Source organism: Herpailurus yagouaroundi, unplaced genomic scaffold, assembly GCF_014898765.1.
Source record: "Herpailurus yagouaroundi ecotype Mexico unplaced genomic scaffold, PumYag 205, whole genome shotgun sequence".
NCBI classification, from domain to species: Eukaryota; Metazoa; Chordata; class Mammalia; order Carnivora; family Felidae; genus Herpailurus; species Herpailurus yagouaroundi.
This window is the reverse complement of record NW_024412436.1, coordinates 65,419-77,598: the sequence shown is the minus strand read 5'-3', so window position 1 is coordinate 77,598 and position 12,180 is coordinate 65,419. Positions and strand designations below refer to the sequence as shown.

General features: G+C 40.8%; 2 protein-coding genes across 4 annotated transcripts in view; both read right to left on the bottom strand.

Annotated features, from left to right (window-relative positions):
* The window catches only part of SLC9C2 (solute carrier family 9 member C2 (putative)), an 85,914-nt gene extending 83,472 nt beyond the window's left edge, over positions 1 to 2,442 (bottom strand). For both annotated transcript variants that reach the window (XM_040451664.1, XM_040451663.1), the window contains exons 1-2: positions 2,254 to 2,442; positions 838 to 1,044 (exon numbers count right to left, since the gene is read on the bottom strand). In XM_040451664.1, coding sequence (XP_040307598.1) covers positions 838 to 970 — 133 coding nt within the window. In that variant the 5' untranslated portion in view covers positions 971 to 1,044; positions 2,254 to 2,442. The remainder of the gene's footprint in view (positions 1 to 837; positions 1,045 to 2,253) is intronic.
* Positions 2,443 to 5,305: 2,863 nt separating this feature from the next.
* The window catches only part of ANKRD45 (ankyrin repeat domain 45), a 46,771-nt gene continuing 39,896 nt past the window's right edge, over positions 5,306 to 12,180 (bottom strand). The window contains exons 6-7 of one of the 2 annotated variants that reach the window (XM_040451660.1): positions 9,562 to 9,743; positions 5,306 to 5,576 (exon numbers count right to left, since the gene is read on the bottom strand). In XM_040451660.1, coding sequence (XP_040307594.1) covers positions 9,712 to 9,743 — 32 coding nt within the window. In that variant the 3' untranslated portion in view covers positions 5,306 to 5,576; positions 9,562 to 9,711. The remainder of the gene's footprint in view (positions 5,577 to 9,561; positions 9,744 to 12,180) is intronic. The other variant, XM_040451661.1, reaches the window with a different exon arrangement.

Below are 12,180 nucleotides of genomic sequence, written 5' to 3'. Positions count from 1 at the left end.
GTTTTTTAATATGGTATTTTATCTGCATGAATATCATGAACCATACCTATCGAATTCTTTAAAAATTTTATTTTAAGTTTATGTATTTTTAGAGAGGGAGAGAGCATGTGCATGTGTTGGGGAGGGGCAGAGAGAGAAGGAGAGAATCCCAAGCAGGCTCCGAACTGTCAGCGTGGAGGCTCAAAATCACGACCAGTGAGATCATGACCTGAGCTGAAATCAAGAAGTGGACACTTAAGGGACTGAGCCACCCAGGCGCCCCATACGTATTGAATTCTTAATTATCATTTAAGAGGCCTTTCCTTGTGAAGTCTCTCCTAATTGCCCACTAGGGTGTGGGGTGGATGGCATCCTCCCGGAAGTAAAATCACTTCAAAAGCCATGATAGAATGGACAGAAGTGATGGCTTCAAGTATGCAAATTGTGAAATGTATGTGTGGGTCTTATTTGCCCCAGTCGTTGTCCCCTCATCCCAGATTTATTGGTCAGGTTAAGCCTGGCAGGCAGGCAGCATGAGGCTCTCCTCCACGTTACCAGAGATTCTGGACCACAACTTTACAGTTAAACTAACTACATTGTATTGTAATTATTGTTTGCCTGTCTCCCCCATGAGGGGACTATTTCCGCTTCTGCCTACCATTCTGCTGTGCTTAGCAAATGTCACCGAAGGAAGGGACACAGTATAAATGCTACTTATAATTAACGGAAACTAGACTGTCAGCATTCACTCACATCTTACAATTTCATTGGACTTCTTTATGGAGGTTGTGATCACTTTCTACACTAAGAAAGGTTCAGAGGGCAGAGGAAAGATGAGATTTAGAAATTACTTCTTACCTCCCAGGACAATCGTGAAACACACAAGCATTGTGAAATGCCCATTTACAATAGTGTAGCCAGCTGTCCTGCCGCAGAGTAATTCTGTCCTGCTGCTGTTATCTTCTCTTTGCACCCAGAAGAAAGAGTTCATTTTTGACACTGCTTTTTCAGTCCTAACTTGATGAATTCAGATGTGAGTTACTACTTTCACTACCACAGACTAACCTGTTACAAGATGCAAAAAGAAGAAAATGAGACTTGCCAAGTTCTAGCACATCCACATTCTTCCTACCTAAGATTGTACCACACTCAGGTCTCAGCACATTTCTTCTTGCCACAGGGCACACATTGATACTGTCTGTTCTACCTCTTGCTCCAAGAATGTTTCAAATTTTTAATGTTTATTTATTTTTGAGAGAAAGAGACAGAGTGTGAGCGGGGGAGGGGCAGAGAGCAAGGGAGACACAGAATCTGAAGCAGGCTCCAGGCTCTGAGCTGTCAGCACAGAGCCCGACTCGGGGTTCAAACTCCCAAACCAACCACGAGATCATGACCTGAGCTGAAGTCGGACGCTTCACCAACTGAGCCACCCAGGCACCCCATCCAAGAACATTTTATAGGAACACTAACAGCAGTGTGTTTCTTCCTCACACTTCTACACATGCATGGAGGCGTGACTCCATTGATTTCTGCACTTAACCATCATATGATCTAGTGATGTATTTGCCTTCCACATTGGACAGTGAGTTTCTCAAGGGCCAGGGCTGAATATTATTTTTCTTACACACAGTACAAGGCACATAATAGGCTCTCTATAATATTTGATGAACCGAACTTTTTGAGGGGGAGCTCTTCCTCCATGGGTATAAATCATTCTGGAATTCCCCTTTACTATTTCAATCCCACATCCCCTTTTTCCTCTCTTGGGCCCTTCCAAATCCAAAATGGTTCCCCATTTTGGGAGGTCAATGTTGAGTCACACCGATAAGGTGGGGCAGGGGAGGAGGGTAAATAACCTAAAAACAAAGGAAAAGACTAAATTTGAGGTGAATTAGAAAGTGAATTAGAAAAAGTCCCCCTTCCTGATGACAAGGCACATGGTTTGTGCAGGGATTTTAGCCCCAGTACCTACCCTCAGCTGGTGCCCTTGTGTTGAACATAGCCTGCACAAATCTATTTCGTGGTCCTGAGAAGGACTCATTCTGTTTTATTTTTCCTTGCAGTTAACCTTAACCTAAAAATTCCTAGAGGTTCCTGAAGTATCCCCAATAATCTTTAGAGTTAATCTTTGGTTCTTTGTTTTGCACCTGTCTATAAGCCATATTCTGATGTGAAGCAGAAATGAGATTCAAAGTGCTGCAACCTCAAATCACTTCACATGTCCCTCAAATAACCCTCCACATCCCTGGCATTCTCACATCCTGCTATCCCCACCTGTCATTACAGCACCGCTCTCAAATCAAGTTCTTCTCCAAACTACCAAGACCAGAGATACCATCTTTCAAGACTAAGCTGGTTCAGAGTGGAAATCAAGATGAAGGCTCTTGAAAATCACAAAGAACGAAAGACGCTCAGCTCTGCGTCTGTTTGCCAAGGACAGTACTGCCAACTGATATCACACTGAAAGCCATTTCCATACCTAATTCCCATTGGTTGCTTGCCAACTTACTTTCATTCTGATTGGCTACATATATCATCCCCCACTCCCAATCCAGAAGCAGCTAAGTGATCCAGTTCCAGAGAAGCTTGCATTTCTTAATGCTCAAGCTGTGTCTATACCCACAACTGTTTTAACTGATTTTCTTTGCCTGCCATGGTCATACACCATGTAGACAGAACCTCCTCCTACATGTTTTTAAATATATATTCTTGTGTTTCTTTCTCCAGCCCTAATCCTCTTTACCACTGCCTGGTCTCCCTTCTGATTTTTTCATTTATCCTTTTCCATTTTCTCTTTTTCTACCTATCCTTCCTTTTCAATGGGAATTTCTCACTTTTGGTACTTAATTTGAAGAAACAATATTACTCTTCGTAGGAGGACAAATGTATCCCAAATTATGCGATGCCAAGCTTAATAGATTTTTGCCTCAAATATAATCACTAAAAACAAATACAGTATAAATTTAAACAAATAAACATTATTCATCAGTTTGTAGTTTATTTCCAAGGAAGTTACTTGTGACAATGAAATTCTACTCTCTCATTCCTTTGTCATTCCAATCTAATCCTCTCCCCCAGGGCATCATGGATACCGCCACAGCAGTGAGATTACTAAATTTGTCATCCATTTTCTCCATCACTATGTATCAAAGAAGCTTTGATAAATGAAAGTCTCAATTTCTACTTGAAACTTTAAAGAGTTTTAGTCAACAGTTCTATGTCTGGCCCTGATTGCAGCAACCACCATTGGTTGCTGCCCATAAACCATTCTCCAAAATATTTGCATTTTGTTGTTGTCTGGTATGGTTCTTTTAAACCACTCAGCCCATAAATTCCAAGGACCATGTTTTTTTGTTTGTTTTTTTTTTAAATTGTCTTATCACAGGGTCTGAGAGACCCATTCCTTTCTCTTTCCCATGCCCTTACTTAAGTCTCCTAGTTACCAAGTTTACTACCATTTCTCCCATTTTCATCTTTGTGTTATCTATACCACTTGTTGCCTTGAATTCTCTCAACTGCTTCATATAATTTTGAGTAACATCCTTTCACCTTCCATCTAGTTCCTATCCTGCTGTCCTCTCAGGCTCACTTGGGTCACCTAGACCCTACAGGTAAGTCTCATGAAGCTTTACATTTCAAAATTCAGTTTCTCCATGGTTTTTAGAAAAATCCTCATACCTCAAGAATACTTGGACAAAATTCATAGTTGGCTCTAGGTTACACATAGTTCCTCTAGTGAGCGCACGTAACTAAAATACAGAGATGATCAAATTCCTTTACATTACAATCTTTCCCATAGAGCTTTAAAGAAAAGCAATAATAGGGGCGCCTGGGTGGCTCGGTTGAGCGTCTGACTCTTGATTTCGGCTCAGGTCATGATCTCACGGCCATGAGATGGAGCCCGCACAAGGTGCTGCACTGACAGCAAAGAGCCTGCTTGAGATTCTCTTTCTCCCTCTTTTTTTCCCCCCCCCCCCCCCCCATGCTTGTGTACATGCACGTTCGCTTGGTCTCTTTCTCTCTAAAAATAATTTTTTTTTTAATTTAAAAAAGAATAAAAAAAGAAAAGCAATAATAAATCTGTGTGTCACCATTTTTGGCAGAGCCAGCTGAGTAGACTGTGACAGCTTTAGGAGTTGAGGGCTGAGGGGCTGCCCAGGATGTTCTCCCCCAACCCCATATTCTGATCATAGATTATATTATCAGAATCCTTTCTCTTTCCCATATTCTGATAATAGATTATAGTATCTGACTGAGACAAGGTTGGTTAGTCATAACCCTAATGCATCCCCCTAATACAATGATTGGTTCAGGGATGGGCATGGGACTCAGGACCATTTAGATGGTTCCTCAGCTTGGTATATATCACTGTCAAGACAGAGAGAGCTGTTCTCTTCGCATTTGGTTTCTAGCTATGACAATGATTGCCTAGAGCAGCTGGAGGTCATCCTCCCAGATGCACTGAGAAAGTCCACCTCAAGTCGGAGCAGTTCCAGAAGGTGCCACCTTAGATATCTCTGACCTCACAATCCCGCCTGAGATTTTATCTTCTCTCAGAATCCATTTCTTATTTTGAGACCTTTTGCCTTCTAGAAAGGCTGGGAATGAGAAACACTTTTATTTTTAAACTCAGTGGGTACTGGCTCCATTATATTTCTTCTAAATTTCATTTGAAAACTGAACTGTTCCTTTTTGGCTCATCTCTCTCCTCTCATGTTGTAGCAGAAGCAGCCAGGTGGCACTTGAACACTATCTAGAAAAATCCTTAGCAGGACCATTGAGTTCATTACTTAGACAACAGTGCGGTCAAATTTACCACCATCACATAACAAGGGCCTCTCTTCTCCAGTTTCTAATAACATTTTCTTCCCCTTCCTATAAACTCCCACTAATAACCTCCCAGAGACCTTTAAAGATTCTGCAGACTTTCACGAACACTCTCCTCTAGGTCCTCTGGGGTTCCAAAACGGCAATATCACATATTTTAGGTACTTCTGGTACTTAATTTGAAGAAACAATATTACTCTTCATAGGAGGTCAAATGTATCCCAATTATGCGATGCCAAACTTAATAGATTTTTGCCTCATATACAATCACTAAAAACAAATATAGTATAAATTTAAACAAATGAACATTATTCATCAATTTGTAGTTTATTTTCAAGGAAGTTATCTTGTGACAATGAAATTCTACTCTCTCATTCCTTTGTCATTCCAATCTAATCCTCTCCCCCAGGAGAGGGGTTTGTTATGTCATTTTCTCGCTTCCACAGTCTAAAATGTGTATGTTATACATTACTGCATAACAAAGAGACACAAAACTTAGTAGGTTAAAACAACAACAATCATTTATTTAGCTGACATCTACAATTTTAGCAGGACTCAACAGAGAAGGCTCCATACTGCATTGGCTGTGGTGGCTTGATTGAAGGATCTGCTTCCGAGATGGCTCACTAGCAGTGACTGTTAGCTGAAGCTCAGACAGGGCTGTGGGTTAGGGCCTCAGTTTCTGTCCATATGGGTCTCTCCACACAGACTGGTTTCCAAGACTGAGCATCTTAAACGAACTAGCTGGAAACTGCATCACCTTTTATGATCTATGGAAATCACATAGTATTACTTCCACGATAAGCACAGGCCTGCCCAGATTCAAGAGGAGATAGTAGAGACCCACCTCTCTGTGTGAAGAATGTCACAATTACATTGTAAGAAGAGCATGTAGGACAGGAGATGGGGCCAACTTGGAAAATACAATGTATCACATTTTAGATTAAAAAAAATCAGAGTGTATTGTCAGCCCTTTATAATTTGGGGCATCATGTTCACCTTAATAGCATTCTGCCTGCTTCAGCTCAGTCTAGAGCAGTTCTCAAAGGCTGGACCATAGACCAGTGGTGATTCATGACAAAAGTTCCATCATACGTGGCATAATGAGAAAAATATAACAGTTCATAATAAAGCTTAATTTATTCAATTTAAAGGACAGAACCTAACAATGAAATCACACCTTCCCTTCTTTTCTGATGTTAAAATCTTCTCTTTTATTAAATAACAGTGATAGCAGATAGTAATTGTTTTCTTAATGATGTCATATCAATCTCCTCCATTTTTTCCACATTTTTCCAATTAAACTACAGAAGTCTCAGGAACCACTGTCTAGCGTTTATCATAGCACTGAATTTAGCCTTTACTTGACCCCTTTCTAAATAATTTAATTTACTAGTCTGCACATTGAAATTGTAATTACTCTACGGGTGTTCAGAAGAAGTCCTGCACCTACCTGTGTAGCAGCTCGAACTCAAAGCATATGGGCATTTGAACTCTCCTATGAATAAATGTATAATTCAATGCAACAACAGATCACAAGAAGTACTATATCTCTCTAAACTCAGATCCTCACATCAGCAGAATCTTTGACATGGCATCCAGGAATCCTTTGGTAATCACCAGCTTCACAGGCCTAAAAACTAGTACAGCATTCAAGATGAAGGTCAGAAAACAGAGGAGAAACTAGATACACAGTCATGACGTTGTACGTGTGTGGGGCCGGAGAAGCGGGAGTCACAACAGGGCACCAGCACAAAGAAGGTAATGGAGAGAAGGGTTCAGGAGTCATTTTTAGAAAGAACTCTATGAATAAGGTAGCACCAAAAGAGAATTCATTCAACTGTTACTTACTAACTTACTACCTTATGGGCTCTTGAGGTATGAAGAAAAACATGACAAATCCCCTTCCCTCAAAAAGCTCATAATCCGCAAGGGAAGACAAATATGTGAACAATTAAATAGAATATATATGTGGCTATTAGCACTACAGATACTCCAGAGAAGGAGGGATTAGTTCTTCCTAACACTGGGGATAAAAAAGGTCACAGGGTGAAGAATTATAGACTGCTTTGCCAAAGGTCAGAATAGGCTTTTTTTTTTTTTTTCATCTTTATTGAGGCATAACTGACATAGAAACTTGTAAGACAGACTGACTTTTGAGAAGTTTCCATTGCTGGAGGCAAGATGAAGAATAGGAATTGGCATCTTAGTTCAGGCTGCTACAACAAAAGACCATAGCTGGCTACTTTATAAACAACAAACATTTATTTCTTACAGTTCTGGAGGCTGGGAAGTCCAAGATTATGGTGCCAGAAGATTCAGTGTCTGGTGAGAGCCTACCTCCTATACGGCTCATTTTGCTGTAACCTCACATGGGTGCTAAGGGCAAGGGAACTGTCTGGAGGTCTCTTTTATAAGAACCTAATCCCATTCAAGAGGGTTCTGCCCTCATAACCTAATCACTTCCGAAAGGCTCCACCTCCTAATACTGTCACTTTGAGCATTAGATTTTAACATGTGAATTTGCAGAGGGGAGGAGTGGGGGCATGACATACAACACATTCAGACCACAGCAGCTGGTAAAGGAGTTAGAAAAGCAGTAAAGGAACCACAATGACATAAGGGTGCCAGTCAAGGAGTTTTAAAAAGACAGCGTTACTACATACATCAAAAGCTTCAAGAAGTTGGAAGAGAAGAACTAAAAGGTGAATAAAGGAGAGAGAGGTTTATTTTATATTAAGGATCTCCAGAACTGTCTCAGTTTTATCTACGAATCTTTGAAGTAAGATTCAGGAATCATCCCCCTAATCATCAGGACCACATTGCCTGGAAGGTAACGACATACTCAAGATCAAGGCTCAGAAAATATGGTAGAAACAATAAAAATGGCAACTAGCCTTGTCCCAAATTACTGCAGTCCTTAAAGGTAACAGACTTCTCACAATGTACAATAGTAAGAGAGCAGAGCCAACACAGATAGACCTCCTTCCTTGTAGAACTCCACAAACACCCATTGGATCTACCAGAGGGAGTGAGAGTTATTGCCCTATTCTTTTGCTAAAGGCAAAAATGGAATGGAATTGCTGAAATGGAATTGCTCATGCATAAAAAAGATCTCAAAACTTAAAAATCTGTGACACAAATTTAAAGTGTTATCTCAAAACCGTAGTTGAGAAAGTGTCAACTGATGAGCAATTACTGAATTGCTTTTTCCATTTCCATCCCCTCTATAATGAAAAACTAGCTTTTAGTGTAGGACAAAAAAGAAAAGGTCTTAAGAACAACACATAAATGTGTGTGTTTTTTTTTTAACATGTTGTTTCTATAAAAATTTTCAGGAAAATCAGAGTAGTAGAAGGTTTGGGGGCTTTTAGATAAACTAGGGGAAAAAAAGACATTCCAAACCACTAATATGAAACCAAACCAACACTGATATTTAAAACATAAAAAATAGGGGGTGCCTGGGTGGCTCAGTTGGTTAAGCATCCAACTTCGGCTCAGGTCGTGATGTCACAGTTGGTGAGTTCGAGCCCCACGTCAGGCTCTGTGCTGACAGCTCAGAGCTTGGAGCTCGAAGCCTGGAGCCTGCTTCCAATTCTGTATCTCTTTCTCTCTCTGCCCCTCCCCCACTTGTGCTCTGTCTCTCTTCATCAAAAATAAATAAATGTAAAAAAAAAAATTTTAATTATAAAAAATATAAAACAGAACAGAAAGAAAGATAGCATGGAGTCCAGTTAAAATATCTATATTGTCAAACCTACAGAATAAGGGAAATCTAAATATACATGTGTGTGTGGAGAGAGAGAGAGAGGAGGAGGAGGAGGAGGAGGAGGAAGCTAAAGAAATGAGCAGATTTTACTAAAAGACTAAATCCCACCTCACAGGTAAATTTTAATTTGGATATAAAAAGTAATAGTTGTAGGAGTGCCTGGGTGGCTTAGTCAGTTAAGCATCCGACTTCGGCTCAGGTCATAATCTCCCAGTTTGTGAGTTCAAGCCCCGCATCAGGCTCTGTGCTGACAACTCAGCCTGGAGCCTGCTTCAGATTCTGTGTCTCCCTCTCTCTTTGCCCCTTCCCCGCTGGCGCTCTTGCTCTCTCTCTATCTCTCTGTCTCTCTCAAAAATAAACATTAAAAACAAAACAAAAAAAGTAATAGTTGTTTAAGAAGAGGACCCTGAGGGGAGCCTGGGTGGCTCTGTCAATTAACTGTCCGACTCTTGATTTCAGCTCAGGTCATGGTATCATGGTTGGTGGGATTGATTCTCATGGTGGGCACAGAGCCTGCTTGGGATTGGGGTTCTCTCTCTCTCCGTTTATGTCACTCCACTCCCTTGCTTGAGTGATCTCTCTCAAAATAAATAAATAAACCATATAATTAAAAAAGAAGGAAGAAGGAAGAAGAAGACGAAAACCCCGAGCCAAACAATTCTTAATATATCCTTGCTCCAGAATGTCTTCCCATAGCTTTTCTTTTGAAAGAGGGAGAACAAACTTTTCCTCTGGAAATAGCTAATATGTCTTTTCTAATAGAATTCTTCAGTTAAATGGAAATTTCCTGCCTCTGTTAGAAAACTGTTAGATTCTCTATATAGCTTTTAGAGCTTCCAGAGAGACTTTGTGAGTGATTCACACCCACACTGTCTGGAAGCAGCATGTGGAACTCACATGGAGCCACACTTGAAGCAGAGGCAAGGACAGAGCGTCTGGAATTACACGTGCTGAATAGGGTAAAACAAAAAAAGGGTGATTCATACCTAAACATTCTTATAAAGCCCTACATGTATTTTCTTAACTTCAGTTGGCATGAGTAAGTTTGCTTTTATAAATATTAGAAGAAAGTGTGGTCTTTTACAAAATATATATTCAGTAGAAGGTAAGATCTTGACTTCTTTTCTGACCATGGCTTAGACTACAGATTTGGCACTTTTCACTTGACCTGGAAGGAAGCAGATTTTAAAATTACATTTAGGGGCGCCTGGGTGGCGCAGTCGGTTAAGCGTCCGACTTCAGCCAGGTCACGATCTCGCGGTCCGTGAGTTCGAGCCCCGCGTCGGGCTCTGGGCTGATGGCTCAGAGCCTGGAGCCTGCTTCCAATTCTGTGTCTCCCTCTCTCTCTGCCCCTCCCCCATTCATGCTCTGTCTCTCTCTGTCCCAAAAATAAATAAACGTTGAAAAAAAAAATTTTTTTTAAAAATTACATTTAATTAGCTTGTCATATGGGGCGCCTGGGTGGCGCAGTCCGTTAAGCCTCCGACTTCAGCCAGGTCACGATCTCGCGGTCCGGGAGTTCGAGCCCCGCGTCAGGCTCTGGGCTGATGGCTCAGAGCCTGGAGCCTGTTTCCGATTCTGTGTCTCCCTCTCTCTCTGACCCTCCCCCATTCATGCTCTGTCTCTGTCCCAAAAATAAATAAACGTTGAAAAAAAAATTTTAATTAGCTTGTCATATAAAACAAAAATGAAGCCAGTTGTAAAATTATTGCCAGTCTGAACCAGTCATTAATCAAGCCTTGAGGTTTGTATGTCAATTCTAGTATTCTCCTCCACCTTTTTTTTTTTTAATTTAAAGGTATGAGGTCACATTTCCCATATAATTGGTATTATTGTTCCTAATTCTGCCATTGAATAGAATAACTGAATAAACTGCTTAACCTCACCAGTCTTCACTTTCCTCCTTGTAACTTAAGGGGGTCATTTGAGAGGTCCCATCAAGACTAACACTTCCATCATGTGAAGGTATAAGATACTGGGGTGCTTGGAGGGGGTATAGAAGACCTGAGGGGGGCAGAGAGGTGATTCTTCCTTAGCGATGAGAAGGGAAGGAGGGAGAGGTGATGGACCAGGCTAACAGCAGTGGTAGAACAGAGAGAGAGGGTGAGAACCAGATTGTACCACAATGACAGGGAGAGAGGGTGAGAACCAGATTGTTCCAGGTCTTAGTCATCTCACTTTTGGACTATGTTGGTCTCACTTCCTCTAGTCTCTTCTCCATCCATTTTATAAGGAAAGCCATATTATTCTCTCCTACTGAATCCTTCTTCTCTGCTTACCCCAAAGCATTTAATGGCAGCCCTCTGCCCCGGATAAAGACCAAACTTCTAAGCTTATAATTCAGTACTTTTAATGAAATGAGCACCAGTTAACTTTTCAACCTTATTTTTCACTGTTCCTCAAAGACTTCACTATAATTAGCCAGATGGATCCTGGCCACTTCCCCACTCCCGCCTTCAAGCCTTTTGTCATCCTATTGTGCCTTCATTCCAGAACTCCCTTCATATTCCAGCCTGGCTACCCATCCTTTCAGACAATTCCTCTTTCTTCATGATGCTTCCTCCTAATAGCTAGGCTTCTCTGAACATACACAGTACTGAGTTTATCTTTTCTAGTTTGTAGTTTTCACAAACTAGGTAGTAGGCTGCTTAAAGACAAGGACGGTGTAAAGCATCTGTCTCCCTTCAGGGGACCTAGGAGTGTGCTATCTATGCATATGCTCAATAGACATCTGGTAAAGATGGCAAGGGATACTCTGCCATACTACCTAGATTAGATTGTCTTAACCTTTAAAAAACCATAGCCCCTTTTGATTAAAAAAAAAAAAATCTTGCATACTCATAATCCAACATTCAAAAGAATGGGTTCACATCATATACAAAAAATAACTTCGATTGGACCATAGAGCTAAATGAAAAAAGCTAAAACTACAAAAGTCTTACCAAAAAGCCCATAAGAGTAAGCGCTGGTGACCTTGGGTTAGGCAATGTATCCTAGATACGACACTGCACACATAAACAACAAAAGGAAAAATAAGGTCAACTGGACTTCACACTTAAAGGCTTTTTTGCTTCAAAGGACACAATCAAGAAAATGAAAAGATAATCTACAGAATGGGAGAAAATATTTGCAAATCACATATCAGATAAGGGAACTGAATTCAAAATACATAAAGAACTCTTACAAGTCAACAAGAAAAAGACAACCCAATTTAAAAGTGGGCAAAGGATGGGGCGCCTGGGTGGCTCAGTCGGTTAAGCGTCCGACTTCAGCCAGGTCACGATCTCGCGGTCCGTGAGTTCGAGCCCCGCGTCAGGCTCTGGGCTAATGGCTCAGAGCCTGAAGCCTGTTTCCGATTCTGTGTCTCCCTCTCTCTCTGCCCCTCCCCCATTCATGCTCTGTCTCTCTCTGTCCCAAAAATAAATAAACGTTGAAAAAAAAATTTAAAAAAATAAAATAAAATAAAAGTGGGCAAAGGAGTCCAATAGACACGTCTCCAAAGAAAATATACAAATAGCCAGTCAGCACATGAAAAGATGTTTAACATGATTAATAATTAAGGAAATGCAAATCTGAACTATATTAAGGTATCACTTCACACCCAC